Below are 19671 nucleotides of genomic sequence, written 5' to 3'. Positions count from 1 at the left end.
CCCAGACAGTGACATCTGAGTAGGAGCAAAGAACTGGACCACTCTTTGGTGGTTGTCCATGGAGACAGTATGGCATCTCAGGCAGAGCCAGTTTAGACTTTGACGCCATTGGGGGGTGGGACTAGTTAGTTCCTCAGTTCCTGGAAGGGATAGGGCAGAGCAAGGCTAACCATTAAGCCTTTTTCCTTTTTTTAAATTATGCATGGTGGAACCGCGGGAAAATAGAAAGAATGGCCAGCTGCATTCTGGGAATTGTAGTTTTAACTCGCAGACGCAGGCGCACTCTTCCCTCAGTCCGGGATGCATGGAGGCAACTCTGGGGCTGGTCAGTCAGCTTCCAGAAACCGTGTCCAGGTACTGACCGACCCGGGCATGCGGCCCTGGACAGGCTCTCCCGTGCCCCGCTACAGGGGCCGAGCTGGCGGAGGGATGGTCCAGAATGGAGGGGTCGGGGTAGGGGTGAGGGGTGGAGAAGAGCCGAAGTTCCTCCGCCCCGGGCAGACGGTGGGGGGCTGTGATACCGAGCCGTCTTACGTGGACTGGGAGACAGGCCGGGGCTGGAGGCCGCGCTCCCAGCCGGGCCGGGGAGCCCCTGTGCGGGTGTGCCCGCGTGCGTGTGAATGACCCCAAAGCCGTGTGTGTGTGTGTGTGTGTGTGTGTGTGTGTGTGTGTGTGTGTGTGTGTGTGTGTGTGTGTGTGTGTCACAGACAGAAAGAAAAAGAAAGAAGCCCTGGGTAATTGTGGGTCTGTACTTGTGCATGTGTGTGTGAATGTGAGCCAAGAAAACCCCAGGGACCCGTGCCACTTTGTGTGTCACTCCAGAGCCTGGGTATGTGTTCCTGCCAGAAGCCCTAGGTCTGCCCTGAGCCGTGGTTCATGTGTCTGAGTATGTCAATCAAAAGCTTTCTGGCTCAAATCAAGTAAGCAAGCATTTATTTAAGGCACTGAGCTAAGCGCTGGGTGTAGAAACAAAGGCACAAACTGTCTGAGTGTGACGATCAAGAACCCACCCCCTGGTTATTTGTGTCTGTCAAGAGTCCTGGGTACCTACATCTATGTGTGCTCGTGTGTCTGCCAGAAGTCCGAGGTAGTGGTGTCTCACTGTTTTAGTCTCACTGTGTCTTGCTGATCAGCTGTATACATCCATTTAGCTCCAGTTTCTTGTTGTCCCAATATGGGCCCATATCTTTTTCTGTCTTATATCCTCTCTTGTTCCTTGCACAGTTGGGGTGCCCACTGACAGATGTCTTAAGCTCTTTACTTTTTTAGCTTCACTGTAGTTTATTAGGACAATTGTTATTGTCTCTGGTTTAAAGCTAAGGAAACTGATCGATTTGAACCTTGTTATGAACCTTGTTATCTCATGACTCATCTATCACTTAGTTCTCTAAGCCATACTGCCTCATTAATTGTTTGTTAAATGATTGAAACTCAACATGGGAATCCGGTTCTTGATTTCTAACAGTGAACATAAGGCTGCTGTTTTTCTTCTGTTGACTCTTACCCATCTTTCTTCCCCATAGCCCTGGGTATCATCTGCAAGGACCCATCCTGCCCCATTCAAGTAAGGGTCTTCTACTTGGAAACAGAATTCTAGAGTGAAGCTTCTAGCTACCGTGAACGTGTTCTTGAGCCCCTATGGCCTAGTAAAGCTGGAACACCTTAAGAAGTAGGAATCCGTTGTGGAAGACACTCAATGAACATGAGACCCTTGACCAGGACGTCATGGCAGAGCCTGGATGCTGACATGATGGAGCAGGTCTTGGAGCTGTTGGTCTTAGAGTAATTCCTGACCCTCCCACCTGTAGAAATAGAAACAGTAAGGAGGAGGTAATCATGGAGGATTTGATCCAGATACTTGATGAAAAAGGTGAGTTCAGTAAAAGAGATTCAGGGTTTTGGGATAGAAGGGATTGGGGGACTCTCTCTATGATGGGAAAGAGGCAAATAGACACTTCAGAGGAGAATGTGTTAAGGTGGAGGAATGGTGTCCAAGTAGGAAATCAAGGCCCTCACGCTATGATCGCATCTTTGCCTTTTTTTCTCTAGCTTCTCTTCATCACTGAATATATACTTCCATCTGCCTCAGCTCCTGTGGTTCTGGTCCTTTGGCCATGCACATACTGGGCTTATCAGAACACCCTTTTCCTCTCTACCCTGCTCCATGTAACAAATGAAAAACCTTGAGAAACAGAGTTTCTGTGTAATTAATCATTAATTTATTAATTAGACTAGCTACTAATCAATAAATTGATAATCAGTGGTTTCTCTTAATAACCAAAGATCCCCCATGGAGCTGAATGCCTTAAATATCTTTGTAAAAGAGAATACCCCTGACAAGTGAAAATTAATCCTGATTGGTGGACATTTAATGAGGAGGTAGGCTAGGAGTTTTCGGCTCTTCCTGCTGAGAATGTGGTTTGATCATGAAACTCAGCTCCTTCCAGCAGTCTGGACGTGGGAATCCATTTCTATCCAGACTACTGTGATTGGTTTTCTCCTTCATAAGCTGGGTCACCCTAAACTCTAATGGAGGGGTACAAGGACAGGGATCCTTTCCCTCTGGGTAAGAGCTCATCCAGACTGGATACTTTTTACACTGAGCAGAGGTAAGGTCTCCTAGTTGGGTAGGGTGCCACCCAGGATTAAAGAGCATGCTACTTGAGGCCTAGGACAACCTTATCAATCAGTCACGTTCTTTGGTGACTGACTTTTGATAGAAACTTTTTTACAGACTGAGTTTACTTTTGAAAGAGGAAATAAAGGAGAAAAGCCTGGATCCCAAATTAATCATTGATTATTAATAGTAAAATAATTTCTCTCACCCATTATCTCTCAGTAGCCATACATGGACATATCAAAGTCAGGACATAAGTAGGTAGGCTAGTTCTCCAACAGATTGGTTTTTTTCTGTCTGGTAGTATAGAGAAAACATTTTAATAATAATAGCTACCATTTATGTAGCAGCTTTTATGTGCTTGTTAATTCACGTTTTCCTCATAGCACCCTTGGGAGGTGCTATTATTATTTCCATTTTACAGTTGAGAAAACTGAAGCAAATAGAGGTTAAGAGGCTTTAGTGGCTGTTCCCATGGTGGTGTGGTAGAGGGGCAAACCAGTCACCTCACTCTTTTGTGATGTGGCATGAAGTGTTTAAAATTCCACAGCTAATTAATGGATAATAATAGCTAGCATTTATGTTTTAAAGTTTACAAAGTGTTTTTAGACATACAGAGCTCTTTACATATTTAAAGATTTCCATTCTCATAAACAACCCCAGGAAGTAGATATTCCTATGATCTTCATTTTACAAATGAAGAAACTGAAGCTGAGAGAGGTTATTAGATAGAATTAAAAGTCACACATCTATTAAACTTCTGAAGCTGTATTTTGAACCTAATCCTTGCTGACTCCAAGTCCAGCACTCTTTCTAACATAATGCTTAGCTGTCCAAGTTGGTAGGATTTTGAAGTCTGCTGACTTTAATTGTATGCTCTTTCTCTTAAACCACCCTTATCCCAATGATAGTAAAGCTAATGTTAATTGTTTATGAAGATGTTTCCTGCAAATAACCCAGCAAATAGATTACTCACATGTGCTGTGAGCCAGGGAAGAAAAATACCAATATTTTTTTCCTTATTAAATAAGAAGTGTCAGATACATACTTACAATAACATGTGGGGTCTGAGCTGTGAATTCAGATTTCATTTCCTGATTCCTAGACCAGGGATCTGTTTCCTGAAACCTTCTAGGACTATTTGGAAAGAATCAAGGTCCCAGACAGCTGTACACATGGGTCTGTTCTCTTGAAAGGGAGGGTTGGGGCAATTTTTGGGTTCCCTTTTACCTCTATCTTTCAAGAGTGTGGTGTTCATACTCCACAGAATAGGAAATTTGAACTTGATGAATTTGGGAATTTCAAGGCTGTGGATGGTTTACAAGCCTTTTCTTTTCCTAGCTCTGCCTTTGCAGGATCCTGCCTTTCCCCATGAGGGAGACACAGAGGAGAAGGGCTCTGGGATCCTGATGACCAGGTCTCAGGTGAGTTGGAGTTTCTTCTATCTCTCCTGACAAATCATCTTGGCTCTCATTGAGTAGAAATATTTCCTTCTGTTATCTAGGATTTTCCTATTCGGAGTCTGGGATCCTAACTCTTCTCTGTCAGGAGACTTAAATCTGTTCTAGTGTATGAAGGACTTACTGAGAATATTGTCCAGATTTCATCCTGCACTCCTATTGTCCTCTCATTCATTCATCCAATTTGTTATTTAGGCGTCTTGTGTGCTCAGTACAATAAACTAGGACTAATAAACAAAGCACACAGTTCTTGTAACATCAAAGTGCTCAGTCCCATTAGAGAGCTACTTTCCTTGGCATATCTGTGATTTCATTGGTGTGCACACTCCATCCATTAGTGTAGATTCTAACCTTTCTCATTCTAGGGACTTTTAAGCACATCTTTCCATAAATATCCATAGAAAATCTACCCAACATGTTGAAGGTCTTCCTCTGGTTATTTTACCATCTCAGAGATACCAGTATAGCACTTGGGCTCTGGTATAATGGAAGACCACTAGATTTGGAGTCAGAAGACCTGGTTCGAATGCTGACTCTGCTGCCTCTCACTTGAGGGACCTGGGGAAGTGACTTTACTTTCCTGAGCCTCTGTTTCCTCAGCTCCAATGAAAGGTTGAACTAAATGATCCCTAAGGTCCCTTCTAGCTTCAAATCTTATGATCTGTTATCTCTCACTTTCACTGCTTGACCAGTCCACCTCTCTTTCTGATCATCCATACCCTGGGTGAGGTCTTCCACATTTCATCTCAGACACCAGTTGTGGTTGATAATAGGCTGCAGGCTACCTATGCCCATCATGTTCTGAAATTACTTGAAATCTTAATCCTGTGAAATCATAGTGCTCCATTATTTACAATCACAGAAAAATATCACTGGAAGAAAAGTAACATTAAAGAGATAGACTTTTGTGTAAGTGAATAGTTCAGGATCATGAAAAGAACTGTACTGTTTCCAAAATATAAATCAGCCTGACTACTTTCTATTCAATTTTGAGCCCAATTTAGCTTCCATCTTCAGCAACTGTTCAAGACATACACACTCATTTATACAAATAAATATATATGAATGTGTATGAATAATTTTACAAGCTACCCATGCAGCTGCTTGTTATAGTTTGGACAATTTGTATTTTTCATCCACTTGTGGATGGTAAGATTGGTATTTTGTATCAATGTGGATTTCACCGAAGGGGCTTTGTAGTGTTTCACGGCTCAATATACAGTGCCATCAACAAATAGATACATTTGGAGAACTTCTTCAGTTTAGAATCCCTTTGTTTGGGTTCCGTACAGGACAACTTTCATGATACTGGTGAGCACCTCAAGTGTTACATTTCTTGCTTAATGTCAATAATCAGTAGGTTATTGAATGAAATTATCTGTCATTATACCTGTCAAAAAAATTTATAATTTTAACATATGCACATTAGACACTTTGAGGGGAACCCTTCCAGGCTGCATTTTGTTCTGCTGAATTAAAATTAATGAGATACAATGGGATCTTGTGTTCTCTGTACCACTCAGTCAGGTATGTGACTATAAAGTTGTGATTTGTGATAAAAAGTCATCTACAAAAGCAGACTTGTTCTTAACCTGCCTTTGATAAGCTGTGGACCATTCTCTGATCTTATAAAAATAAGAAAACAGATATGTAAGTCAGTAGTTGTTAATGACTTTTCAGTTCTTTGTGGATAGGAGTACTCTCTGTGATTAGAGGCAGTGTTGCATGGTGGATGAATCAGGATCACCTGGGTTCTAGACCCAGCTCTTGGCACATAGCAGCTAGGTCATCCCGAGCACTTAATGTCTCAGTGCCCCAGGGAACTCCCTTAGATGGTAAATTGAAAAATAGCTGTTGTTCTGCATTAACAGAGGGTTTTTCTCTCAAGCATTTCCCTACACCAGTAGGTGTGAAATCACAGGTCCATACCTTCTGCCTCAGATGCCCCCCGCAAAGAACCTATATATAATCTTTTTCATTCCTTTAGAATTCTTTTTGAGATATCTTAAAAATTGATCTCCAAGTTTTTTTGTTCTTTAATTATTTCACCTCTGGTGCATCTTTGTTTTTCAGAATGTACTTAGTCAGGTCTAACTGTTCTTTTAAGACCTATTGCTATTTCTTCAAATAGTTCATCAAGTACTGAGTTGATAGAGTCAAACTTGATGATTGTTGGCATTGCTAATAAAAATGGGTCATTGTACTCCTGTGGATCTGTGATCTCGTTGAATCAGAAGTTTCTGCCAGTGGTGCAGCTTGTAATCCATCCATGCCTCTCCATCTTGGGCATTTTTTAACTATGACTTCTCCCTGCTACAGCAGGTCTCACCAAAGGTGCTAAAGGTCTGTCTTGATTTTTTTTTTTTGACATTGGGAAAGTAACAGTGGAACACCCTGACAGTCCACTGGTCACCCCTTACTCTTGACATTTGACCAGTCCATCTTCTTTTTCCTATGGTATTCCTTGTAGAGATATCTTTTACTTCTTTCCTTATACAGAGTTTATCATTGGTTATAGGATGCAACCTGTTTACATCTGCCACTTGCCTCTCCATTGCCTTCTGTATGATAATAACTTTTGACTCTTTGGAGACTCTTTGTGTTCCATGTGTAGCTGCCATATACTGCTAGAATGTTGGTAATAAAAAGATGGCCATTTACTTTCATGGGAAACTTGGGGTCTTCAAAGGAGTTGTGTACCTTACTGAGGGCAGTCCAGTCCACTCTTTTCTTGTTCAACTCAATTCTAGGTCCAGCTTTTCCATTTGAACTGTGTGTGTGTGTCTCTCTCTCTCTCTCTCACACACAAACACACACATACACATACACTCTCTCTCTCTCTCTCTCTTTCTCTCTCTCTCTCTCTCTCTCTGATGGACAAGTTCTATAGATTCTTGTGGGTCAGAGAAGTTGAGACTCTTCTTTGTGGGTATTTTTTCTAGGGTCAACCAGACCACAGCCTTTATTTACATATGAAACAAAGAAACTTTTTTATACTAGCTGCTCTATGACCAGCCTGTATTGGTTAGCAACATCTCCTAATTCCTATATGGCTTTTAAACCTATCTGCTTCATGGAGTTTGCTTAAATCCAGGTAATATATACATATCACATACAAATCCGTTTCTTCCTGGAATGCAAAGTTAGATCTCCATACCTCCACAGAGTAGCATTTCTATGGCCCAAAGTACTATCTAATCACAGTCATTAGCATCTTCAGCTTTTCTCTGCCTATTCTATTCTCCTATGCAACTTTTCTCCCCAGAAGGGGAAAAGTGACTTCAAATTTCCACTGTTCCCAAATCATGCTCTACATCCTTAGACAGATAAACTCAATTCAGGTTTGAATTGAAATTATGGTATTTAGTTTCTAATTCTTTGAAGTATAATAAATGCTGTTATATATTTTTAATCAGATTTTTTTATGATGAGAAGAGCTGGTTAAGGAGATAAGGAGAGAATGGAATTTAGATTTCTGGACCATGGCCAGGATGGAGAATCTCTAAAAAGTATTGTGTAGAATATACTTGCCTAGAGATTTGCAGGTCCAGTAAGAGGGCTTTAAATTGAAAATGGAGGAAGGAGAAAATCCCCATAGACACCTACTCCAGCACAGTGTTAGCAGCACAGTGTTAACAGGAAATAAATAGTATGCACAACTTTGGCAGACATTTTGGTTTAGTGGGGAGATCGTTGAGTTTAGAGCCAAAGAAGAGGAATTCAGATCCAAGGTGTACCACCTACTGTTTCAGGCAAGTCTTTTAATTTCTATGGGTCTCAGTTTCCTTATCTGTAAAATGGTGGTGTTGGACTACACAGCCTTCTGGCTCTATATCTGTGTTCCTATGATATCTAAGGTCCCTTCCAGCTCTAACACCCATATGTCTAGGAATAGCAGTAGAACTGTCCGATAATCTAATAGATACAGTATGCAGGAACAGAGGCAGTTATGAAAATCGCATCTTCTGATTGCAGTATACAAATTCTCAGAGTACAAGTAATAAACAAGTTAAGTCTCAAAGTTCTTAAATCAGAGGTAAATGTAACCTCACAGGTATCACTGAGACTTGGAGGGACTAATTCATTAATATATCAATGGAATATAATGATGGAAGGCTAGTCTTTACTCAGAAGGAGATTTAGTGGATGTGATGAGTTAGCATTATATATCTAAAGTATTCTCTTGTATAGAAATCCACAAACTGGAGGAGACAAGCATGGTAGAGAACATATGGCTCAGTACTGGAGGACAGAGAAAGAATCAATATTATGGTAGATGTCTATTTCCTACTATCTGTTCTAGAGCAGGAATAAGATGAGTTCTAGAACCAGATCATAAAATTTTCACAGAGGCAGAATATAGGCGTGATAGAGGACATTACCTATTCACATACTAGAAGTTATGCTCAATCAGAAGTAGAGCAACTGATAAATTCATGATTTGCCTTCTTTCAACTTGTGTAGGATGTGATGAGGGGAGCTACCATTTTGGCATATTCTGACTATAATGGAAGAACTAGTTATCTAAGTAAAAATGGTGGGTTCTTGGAAGGAATAGGCCATGCCATCTTAAATTTTATTAAGGAATGACATAGTATGAGCTATACTCTAAACTTTAGGAGAACTTGAAGAAATTCTTTGCATTGTTCTGTATTTAGTATGTTGGTTTTTCTCCTGAGCAAAACTTCTTAAAGGCATATATAATGTCCCATATTCTTTTATCTTACCCATAGAGTTTAGTACACTGCTAGACATATTAGAAATCTGTAAAAACTTGCTGTGGGTTACCTGAAGTCCTGAACACTCTTAGAAACACTTCTTTTAAATCCTTGTCACCTCCTCTTGTCCAGGGTTCCAAGGCCATAAGGAATGGTGCCTGGTTCAATAGAAGTGTGTTTATCATTTCAGGAATCATTGACATTCATGGATGTGGCTGTGGATTTTACCCAGGAGGAATGGGGACATCTAGATCCTGCTCAGAGGGGCCTGTACAGGGATGTGATGCTAGAGAATTATGGAAACCTGGTCTCCTTGGGTAAGGATGGTTTCTCCTATGATTCAATATCCCCACTGAAATGTTATTGTTTTTGCAGGTGGTTTTTTTTTTTAAATTAATTTATTTAACTTTTAACATTCATTTTCACAAAATTTTGGGCTCCAAATTTTCTCCCCATTTGTCCCCTCCCCCCACCCCAAAACACCAAGCATTCTAATTGCCCCTATCACCAATCTGCCCTCTCTTCTATCATCCCTCCCTTCCCTTGTCCCCATCTTCTCTTTTGTCCTGTAGGGCCAGATAACTTTCTATACCCCTTTATCTGTATTTCTTATTTCCTAGTAGCAAGAACAGTACTCGACAGTTGTTCCTAAAACTTTGAGTTCCAACTTCTCTTCATCCCTCCCTCCCCACCCATTCCCTTTGGAAGGCCAGCAATTAAATATAGGCCATATCTGTGTAGTTTTGCAAATGACTTCCATAATAGTCATGTTGTGTAAGACTAACTATATTTCCCTCCATCCTATCCTGCCCCCCATTGCTTCTATTCTCTCTTTTGCTCCTGTCCCTCCCCAAGAGTGTTGACTTCAAATTGCTCCCTCCTCCTATTGGCCTCCCTTCCATCCTCCCCCCCACCCTGCTTATCCCCTTCTCCCCCACTTTCCTGTATTGTAAGATAGGTTTTCATACCAAAATGAGTGTGCATTTTATTCCTTCCTTTAGTGGAATGTGATGAGAGTAGACTTCATGTTTTTCTCTCATCTCCCTTCTTTTTCTCTCCACTAAAAAGTCTTTTGCTGCCTCTTTTATGAGAGATAATTTGCCCCATTCCATTTCTCCCTTTCTCCTCCCAATATATTTTTCTCTCACCACTTAATTTCATTTTTTTAAGATATGAGCCCATCCTATTCAATTCACTCTGTGCTGTGTGTGTGTGTGTGTGTGTGTGTGTGTGTGTGTGTGTGTGTAATCCCACCCACTACCCAGATACTGAAAAGTTTCAAGAGTCACAAATATTTTCTTTCCATGTAGGAATGTAAACAGTTCAACTTTAGTAAGTCCCTTATGACTTCTCTTTGCTGTTTACCTTTTCATGCTTCTCTTCATTCTTGTGTTTGAAAGTCAGATTTTCTTTTCAGCTCTGGTCTTTTCATCAGGAATGCTTGAAAGTCCCCAATTTCATTGAAAGACCATTTTTTCCCCTGAAGTATTATACTCAGTTTTGCTGGGTAGGTGATTCTTGGTTTTAGTCCTAGTTCCTTTGACTTCTGGAATATCCTATTCCATGCCCTTCGATCCCTTAATGTAGAAGCTGCTAGATCTTGTGTTATCCTGATTGTATTTCCACAATACTTGAATTGTTTCTTTCTAGCTGCTTGCAATATTTTCTCCTTGACCAGGGAACTCTGGAATTTGGCCACAATGTTCCTAGGAGTTTCTCTTTTTGGATCTCTTTCAGGCGGTGATCTGTGGATTCCTTGAATACTTATTTTGCCCTCTGGTTCTAGAATCTCAGGGCAGTTTTCCTTGATAATTTCATGAAAGATGATGTCTAGGCTCTTTTTTTGATCATGGCTTTCAGGTAGGCCCATAATTTTTAAATTGTCTCTCCTAGATCTATTTTCCAGGTCAGTTGTTTTTCCAATGAGATATTTCACATTATCTTCCATTTTTTTTCTTCTTTTGGTTTTCTTTTGTGATTTCTTGGTTTCTCATAAAGTCATTAGCCTCCATCTGTTCCATTCTAATTTTTAAAGAACTATTTTCTTCAGTGAGCTTTTGAACCTCCTTTTCCATTTGGTTAATCCTGCTTTTGAAAGCATTCTTCTCCTCATTGGTTTTTTGAACCTCTTTTGCCAATTGAGTTAGCCTCTTTTTCAAGGTGTTATTTTCTTCAGCATTTTTTTGGGTCTCCTTTAGCAAGGTGTTGACTTGCTTTTCATGCTTTTCTTTCATCTCTCTCATTTCTCTTCCCAGTTTTTCCTCCACCTCTCTAACTTGATTTTCAAAATCCTTTTTGAGCTCTTCCATGGCCTGAGCCCATGGTATATTTATTTTGGATGTGTGGGATACAGAAGCCTTGACTTCTGTGTCTTTCCCTGATGGTAAGCATTGTTCTTCCTCATCAGAAAGGAAGGGAGGAATTATCTGTTCACCAAGAAAGTAACCTTCTATAGTCTTATTTTTTTTCCCTTTTCTGGGCATTTTCCCAGCCAGTGACTTGACTTCTGAGTTTTCTTTCCACACCCACCACACCTCCAGATCCACCCAGCCAGTGCCTGGGTTCTGAGATTCAAATGCTGCTTCCCAGCCTCAGGGCTTTGGGTGGGGGCAGGGCTGCTATTCAGTGTGCGATTAAGTTCAGGTGCTCAGGTGGGGGCAGGGCTGCCACACAGGGCTCAGTTCCCTCAAGGGGTTTATGCAGAGACCTTTAACAATGGATCCTGGCTCCTGCCTGTTTGGGGAGCCCCTGTCTGCCGCTGCCCCTGCTGCTGCCTCCTGAGGGGGCCTGAGTTATGGGGACACCCCACTCCCGTCTTGACCAGCCAGAAAGACCCTTTTACTGACCCTTGTCACCTGTGGGTGGAGGGACCTGCATGGCCACTGGAGATTCTGTCCCTGAAGCCCGCTCGGATCTGCTCCTCTTGGTGCTGCACAGCCAAGGCAGGGCTGGGCTCTGCTCCAAGTCTGGTGGGTGACAGACCTTTCGCATCAGGTTTTCACGTCTCTCTGGAACAGAAATTTTGTCCGCTCTGTTGTTCTGTGGCTTCTGCTGCTCCAGAATTTGTTGGGAGTTCTTCCTTACAGATATTTTATGGGCTATGGGTTTGGAGCTAGCGTATGTATGTCTTTCTACTCTGCCATCTTGGCTTCTCCTTGCAGGTGTTTTTTTAAAAAAAAATCTTTGCATTTTACAATGTCTCTGTCTTCACATTTCTGTGTGGGATGTAGTGCCAGCATTATTCCCATTTTTCAGATGAGGAGAGTAGGGCTCTCAGAAGTCAGTGTCAAGTAGTCCACAGGATTTAGATCTAGGACGTAGTACTTTTTTATTCTAGTGTTTTTTCCATCTTCCCATGCTTCTTCCTCTATAGTCCTAATCCTTTCAGAGAAACAGAAATAGAGCGATCATGCTTCTTTCTAGGGGAAGTGTCTGCTCTTTGTGCAGCTGGAAATGAGCAGAATCGTTGTAGTTTCATAATGTTATTCTCAGTTCAAAGCATCTTAAGGCTCATGGGGCCATGACTGAATTCTGTAGCAGCTCTTTGTCCCCAAAACAAATCCCCAAGTCCTGTGTCTCTCCTTATGAGCAGGGCATCAAGTTTCCAAACCGGATATGATCTCTCAGTTGGAGCAAGGAAAAGAACCCTGGAAGGTAGAAAGAGAAACTGCAAGAGACATCTGCTCAGGTGAGTGAACACTAGGTAGAACTTCTTTCCTGGGAAAAAAAGCGAAAAGGACGTAATGGCACCATGCCTGTCACATATTAATCGTCTAGTAAATGCTTGTTGATGCATGGAATAGAATATTGGAAGTTTGGTTGGGTAGCTCTCAAGACTCCTCAGGGCTATAGAGAAGAGTGAGGCTAATTTGCATAAAATCCTAGTTTGACCTCCCTCAGCATATCAGAATTCTGTGACAGAGTTGGAAGAGACTTTAGGAATCATCTAGTCCAACTCGTCATCCAGTACAGAGATCTCTTTTGTAATATACCCAGTGGATGACCAGCTAGCTTTTGGACCTAACTATTCTGCAGACCAGTGTGTTCCATTTGGATCCGCCCTTCTCTGAGAGTTCATTTAGATTGAGGTGAAATTTGGTTTCTGTAATTTCCACCTGCTGGCCTTATAGGATGTCTTCCCAAGCAAGGCCTTGGAAATATAGAAAGATAGATCCTTTCCCCATCTCTCAAATTTTGTCTGTTTTCTCTTCACACTCCCAGTTTTGGTGAAATGGATGCCTCTCATCCTCACTTAAGCTATTTCCTATATCCTAGATCCCTTTCGTTTCTCCTTTTCTGGAATTAAAATTAATGTAATTATAATTAATATGATAATCTTATAATTATTCCTTCCTTCTGTACCATTTTTAATCTCTTCCTGTTCAGAGACTCCTTTCTTTATCCTTCCAAACACAAATAGTCTTCCCATCTTTAAAAAACAAGAAAACAGAAACAAAAAAAAAAATTTCTTTTTTTATTTTATGTTGCCCAATTTTTTTTCCCACATCAGTTTCACTGTCAAGCTCATTAAACACACAGGCTACATCCTTTTCCTCCTTTCCTGCTGCCCACTTCATCTGTTTTTCTCCTTATTTTCTACCACTTCATTTCCACCAGCTACATAATAACCCTGCTTTCTCTAGCAGGACCTATTTACCAAATAAGCCATCAAGTTCTTTATATCTTCCTACCTAAACTTCCATGTATTTGACTTTTGAACACTTATTTGTGTAACTCTCTCTTCCCATTGCTTGTATTACACTTCACTATCTTGGTCTCTTTTTCCATCTGTTTCACCAGATTCTTTTTCTAGTCTCCTAGCTACAAATATCCCTAAGGGCCCTGAGTTCTTCCCCTCTCTCTAGTAATTCATTGTGAAAGCTAAAAATATTCCTTCTCTCCAGATGACTCCCACCTCCACATTTCCAACCAGATGTCTCGCGTGTTTGCGCCTGCATTTGGATCTGTCATTGCCGTTTCACATGCCAGTCTAGCATGTGAAGACCTGGGTCCCTGTCACCAATCCAGCTCTACTTCCTGACTTCTATTTCTGTCAGTGGTGGCTCCGTTGTTCTACTCTTTCAATCCAGAAACCATAGAGTCACATTGAATACAAGTAAAGACCTTTCACATAAAGAGAGGGAGTGGAAACACCTAGCTCTTTGGCCTGAAGAGATTAGGAATTTCTGGTCTCTGAATCATGTGCCTAAACTTAGTAACCTATATAAGAATCCCCTGGTCTTTTTATAGTTAAGAAAAGAAGGAAATAATAGTGGAGGTAATGAATGTGGGAAAGCCTTAACCTAGTTCAAAAACTGTATTCTGCTGAATTATACCTAAATAGAGCTTCCCTCCAATTAGACTCCATGCTTTTTCCTACAGATCTGCCTGTCTGCATATTTTGTGCCATATTTGTATTGTATGCCCCCTTCCTCTTCCAGATGCTGCTGAGCCTCTGAGGTCCTCCAGATTTTGCCTTCTCCATGAGAGCTTCTTGGGTTTTTCCAGTCTCTTTTCATCTTTGCCTTCCCTGAACTTCAAGACTTCTTAAAGGCTAAACCCCATAGTATAGTGCTTGAACATAAGCTCTTTTGTTTTTCTTTAATTGTTTCATGTGTGTTCAGTTTGTCTCCTTGCCTAGATGCTGAGATACTGGAGGGAAGGGCACTGTGGCAGAGTGAATAGAGCCCTAGATTTGGAGTCTGAAGATCTGGGTTTAAATTCTGCCTCAGACACTAGCTTTGTGATCACTGGCAAATCACTAAACTTGTTTCCTCTTCTGTAAGCCTCACTTTATCATCTTTAAAATGGGGGTATCTGGAGTCACATGGCTCTGGAGGAGAAGTGAGGCTGGTGACCTGCACAGCCCTCCCTCACTCAAAACAAAGTCAAGTGCAAGTCATGTCATCATTTCTCTGATGGCATGGTCTTCTTCAGGCAACAAAGGATGAACGCACACACAATTAACACCAGCACTGCTGACCTCACAGAACTGTTGTGAGAAAAACACTCTGCAAACCTTACAGCTCTGTAAAAATGTACGGTATTATCATTATTTTCTTGTACTTTCCTTGTATCTCCAGTGTCAAGTACAGTGTTAGCACTCAGGAAATCATTGATTTGCTACTGTGGTATAATGCCAAAAAAAAGGGAGAGGGGTTTTCCCCTCTTAATTCTTTTATTTTAGCAGGAATTTGTTGAATTCTAAGTACCTTCCAAAGAGGATACAAAATTCATAGAAATCACATTTCTCTTCAGTAGGTCACAATCTAATTGGAAATATTTAAATACTATACTTTCAAGCACAAAGCCCCAAACAAAGCTAAGGAGCAGTTATTCGAGGCAGCATAATAAAATTGTATGGTGGATAGGGCACTGGAGTTGGAGTCTGGAAGACCTGAACTCAAATCCCATCTAAGACACTAGTTTTAAGACCCTGGGCAAGTCTCTTAAACTTTCTGTGCCTCAGTTTACCTCATCTCTAAAATGTAAAAGGGGTGTGAACTTGATGTCCACTTGAACTTTGTTCAATATATGAACCTTTAAACAAATGATTAAGTCAAATTTCATACTACGGATCCTACAGCTAAGAATAAGGTATCAGCCCTGCCATCATGGAGCTTACTGACTACTAGGGTAGATTAGATATTTACATAAATAACTGTAAATGAAATTGAGAGTTAATGAAAGGAAAACATAAAATGTGACTTGAGATAAAGCTCTTTACTTCCCTAAAATGTTAAGAGATGGGAGGATGTAACACAATATCTAAGGTTTCTTCCATCACTAAAATTCTGTGATTTTTCTATGACTAACACGGGCCAGGGAGCTCAAGAAAAGACTTGTATGAGAAACTAGGACATGAGGCAGGAGAAAATTCCAGGCAAGAAAACATTGTGAACAAAGATTTGAACTCAGAAATGAACATGGTATGTGTGATTTTGGTAGGATTTAGCAGGAATAATGCCCTCTCTGTCCTTCCTCAAAAAAGTAAGGAAAAGGAACTTGAACTACCAGATTTTATATGATTAAGCAGTAATTATCAAAAAATTAATTGGTACTGATTTTAAAAATGAAGAAGCGAATCACGGAATCTCATAGTTTGGAAAGGGATCTCAGAAAATATTGAGTCCAACCAACATCTATGGAGTAATCCCTACTAACCACATACCCATCAAGTGGTCAATCAGCTTATGCTTGACTTCCACTGAGAATGGAATCCACTAACCTCCTTTGGCAGCCATTTCCACTTTGGGACAGATCTAATTGTTTGGAAGTTTCCTTTTTTGTCAAGTAAAAGTCCACCTCCGCATTTTGTTCTCATTGTTCCATTTCTCTGGGAACAAAGCATTACAGGTCTAATCCCTCTTCAACAGGGTTTTCCTTAAATTTTTTGAAGACAGATACCATGTGTCTTTCCTTCTCAGTGCTTCCTCTGCCCTCCCAAGTCTTCTCCAGGCTAAACATTTCTGGTTCCTTCAAATGATCTTCAGATGGAATGGTTTCAAGGTACTTCACTGTTCTGAGTGATAACTCTGCACTGGACACTGAAGTTTATCAGTGTCTTTCCTACTCTGTGGCACCCAGAACTGAATGCAGTACTATAGATATAGCCTGACCAAGGCAGAGTGGAGCAGGGTCATATATTACCTTTGTCGTATTGGGTGCTATGCTCCTAAATGCTGTCTGAGAATACGTTAGTTATTTTGTCTGCCATATCTTCACTCTGCCCTACTCTGTTCCTGAAATCTGTTCTCCTAAAATGTAGGGTGCATTTTAGATTTTGCTCAGATTTTTTTTTTCTCTTCTGTCATTAGTCCTACTGTTAGGATCCTTACAGATAGGGGAACTATCATTTATCCCAAGCCTTCACATAACTTTTCACCCCAGCAACCACTTTGTCCTTATTGATGAGAATCAGATCCTTAGATAGAAGTTATGTCATTGACAACCCTTTGAATAATGAGATTATTAAGGCAAGTTGAGAAATTACCACTACTTGCTTTGCAGAAGTCTGGATAATTAAAGTCCACCACATGGCATGTGTTTGTAAAACTCCTTGTCTATTTCCTTCTTCTATCTAGATTATCTGTAGTATAGACAGATGACTTCACTTAGGTGTTTTCCTCCATGCTAACCCCCTCTGCTTTCTGGATTCCTTCACATAAGTATGCCTTAATATACAATGTTAGTTTCTGTCCTCAAAATTTTTTTTAGAACAAATTCATAGACCCCAGGTTAACACCCCTGATCTGGACCTACTTCTTCATTTTTTTAGATAAGGAGGAAGTGACTTAACCAAGATCACACAGTTAGTAAGCAACATAGCTGGAGTTAGACCAAGGTCTCACAATTCCAAATTCAATGCTCTTTGTTTAACCATATCCCCTAGACTTAACTAATTTGTATAATTATTCTTCTTAACCTTCCATTCTGACTTATTTAATCCAATACAGTTTTCTGTTCTCACTTTGCATGCTGGATCAGCCAGCCCCACTTCTTCCCCTCCTCTCTCCACCAGAAGCACTTTTGACCCTTTCTGTCTTTCCACTCCTTTTCCCACTCTGCTCAGAACATATTAGCATATGAAAAGGTTGTGCTTATTATTAATTTAGTTCTCCCTTCTCCATCACAACCCTTTCCTTCCTTTCAACATAGAAGGGGAGACATTGCAATTTTTATTTCTTTCAGACTTGGAGACTATGAAGGAAATCAAGGTGCCATCTCTACAGGAGACTGTTTTTGAAGAAGCATCACAGAAAGCAGTAATGGGAAGACCCATAAGTAGTGGTCTCTGGTACTCCAAGTTAGGAATAGCCAGAGAATGTGATGGCCTCTTGGGGAAACAGCAGGGAATCCAAGAAAAATATTTGAAGGAAACACCCATAAGCGATAAAAGCACCCTCACAGGGAAGAGAGATCTTGAACATAATGAATTTAAAATATCCTTTAGACAGAACTCAATCCCTATTAAGCATCAGAATGGTCTGAAAGGAAACCAATACCATGAAAGAGGTAAATATGAAGAAATCATCAGACATAATTCAGAGCTGATTAAAAATCAAAAGAAGTTTTTAGGGGCAAAGTCTAATAAATGGAATGAATGTGAGAAAGACTTCAGTAGAAATACATATCTTATTCAACATCAGAGAATCCATACTGGTGAGAAACCCTTTAAATGTTCTAAATGTGAAAAAGTTTTCAGTGAGCATTCATATCTTATTAAACATGAGAAGATTCATACTGGAGAAAAACCTTATGAATGCAGTGATTGTGGGAAAGCCTTCATTTGGAGAACACAGCTTACTGAACATCAGAGAATCCATACTGGAGAGAAACCCTATGAATGTAATGAATGTGGGAAAGCCTTCAGATTGAATACAATTCTTACTCAACATCAGAGAATTCATACTGGAGAGAAACCTTATGCATGTAATGAATGTGGGAGAGCTTTCAGCCAGTGTGCAAACCTTATTCAGCATCAGAGAACTCATACTGGAGAAAAACCATATGTATGTAAGGAATGTGGGAAAGCCTTTAGCAGAAGTACAAATCTTACTGAACATCAGAGAATTCATACTGGAGAGAAACCTTATAAATGTAATATATGTGGGAAAAGTTTCAGGAAAAGTGAAATCCTTACTAAACATCAGAGAATTCACACTGGAGAAAAACCCTATGAATGTCATGAATGTGAGAAGACTTTCAGCCAGCATGCACACCTCATTGGACATCAGAGAATTCATACTGGAGAAAAGCCCTATAAATGTAATCAATGTGGGAAAGCCTTCAGATTGAGTACAAATCTTGCTCAACACCGGAGAATTCATACTGGAAAGAAACCTTATGAATGTTTTGAATGTGAGAGAACTTTCAGCCAGCATACCCACCTCACTGAACACCGTAAAATTCATACAGGAGAGAAACCCTATAAATGTAACGAATGTGGAAAAGCCTTTAGCCAGAGTCCAACCCTTGTTCGACATCATAGAATTCATACTGGTGAGAAACCCTATGAGTGTCATGAATGTGGGAAGTCATTCAGTGATAGATCATCCCTTACTAAACACCAGATGATACATACTGGAGAAAAACCCTTTAAATGTCATGAATGTGGGAAAGCCTTTAGCCAGAGTTCAGACTTTACTCGGCATCAGAGAATTCATACTGGAAATTTTAAGATCCTTGGAGTTTGACAGCTTTCAGGTGGAGACCCCTTTTATAGCTCAAGAGCAAGGGCTAGCAAGAACCGAACTGGCATCAAAAGATGTTACAATTGAACAGAAGTTGAATATCATAAACTCTTTTTGTTCCTACCTTGATTTTACTGCCCTTATTTTCAAACTTATCCTAGTGCTTTTTCCTTATTCCTTATCTTGGTTTGTCCTCCCCTGAGTCTATGTATCTAAGCTGTTCTGAACTGGTAGTATTTTCTCTAACATTCTATTTTGACTCCTGGCTTTCTTACTAAGACTAAGGATTGGCTATCTTTGATTTTAGTTCACAGTTCCTTTCTTCATGCAATGAAAAGTTCTCAACTGCTGGCAGTTCAGTAGGTAACTATTGCTTTGCTGATGCTGGGTAGATAGACATGGCACCCCATTCTTCTATATAGACCTGGATTTTTAAGGCAAAATAAAAACCAAAACCCTTAGATTCTAATAGATCTACTGAAGTACAAGACAATTCCAGCAAGCTAAGGAGTTAGTAATTAGTTGTGCCAAGTTGTTTCAGTTTCTGAGCTGAGATTTGTCTTGGAATGAGTTGGTGCAACTGTGTCAAATTAACTTATGATTGGTAGTGGTAGCTCCCCTCTGGGATGAGGTGACCTGGCCTGGGGGGATGTGACATTGATTTCCTTTTAAGATCATCTTTT

General features: G+C 40.5%; 1 protein-coding gene across 1 annotated transcript; it reads left to right on the top strand.

Annotated features, from left to right (window-relative positions):
• Positions 1-232: 232 nt before the first annotated feature.
• LOC140510845 (uncharacterized) lies at positions 233-19449 on the top strand. Its single transcript, XM_072619719.1, has 6 exons — positions 233-354; positions 1524-1870; positions 3959-4041; positions 8986-9112; positions 12388-12483; positions 17487-19449. Exons 2-6 carry the CDS (start codon positions 1837-1839, stop codon positions 18989-18991), a joined length of 1845 nt encoding a protein of 614 aa, XP_072475820.1. The 5' UTR covers positions 233-354; positions 1524-1836; the 3' UTR covers positions 18992-19449.
• The last annotated feature ends 222 nt before the right edge of the window (positions 19450-19671 follow it).

The sequence above is a fragment of the Notamacropus eugenii genome, chromosome 6 (genome assembly GCF_028372415.1).
Source record: "Notamacropus eugenii isolate mMacEug1 chromosome 6, mMacEug1.pri_v2, whole genome shotgun sequence".
NCBI classification, from domain to species: domain Eukaryota; kingdom Metazoa; phylum Chordata; class Mammalia; order Diprotodontia; family Macropodidae; genus Notamacropus; species Notamacropus eugenii.
Note: the sequence above shows the minus strand (reverse complement) of the source record. Positions and strands in the feature narration are given on the sequence as shown.

What these genes read in the sequence shown, in the direction of transcription:
- LOC140510845 (XM_072619719.1), top strand. Translation starts at nt 1,837, where the DNA reads ATGGAGGATTTGATCCAGATACTTGATGAAAAAG. An exon ending in CCAGATACTTGATGAAAAAG is followed by an intron (nt 1,871 to 3,958) that starts GTGAGTTCAGTA and finishes TTCTTTTCCTAG; the next exon opens with CTCTGCCTTTGCAGGATCCT. An exon ending in TGCAAGAGACATCTGCTCAG is followed by an intron (nt 12,484 to 17,486) that starts GTGAGTGAACAC and finishes TATTTCTTTCAG; the next exon opens with ACTTGGAGACTATGAAGGAA.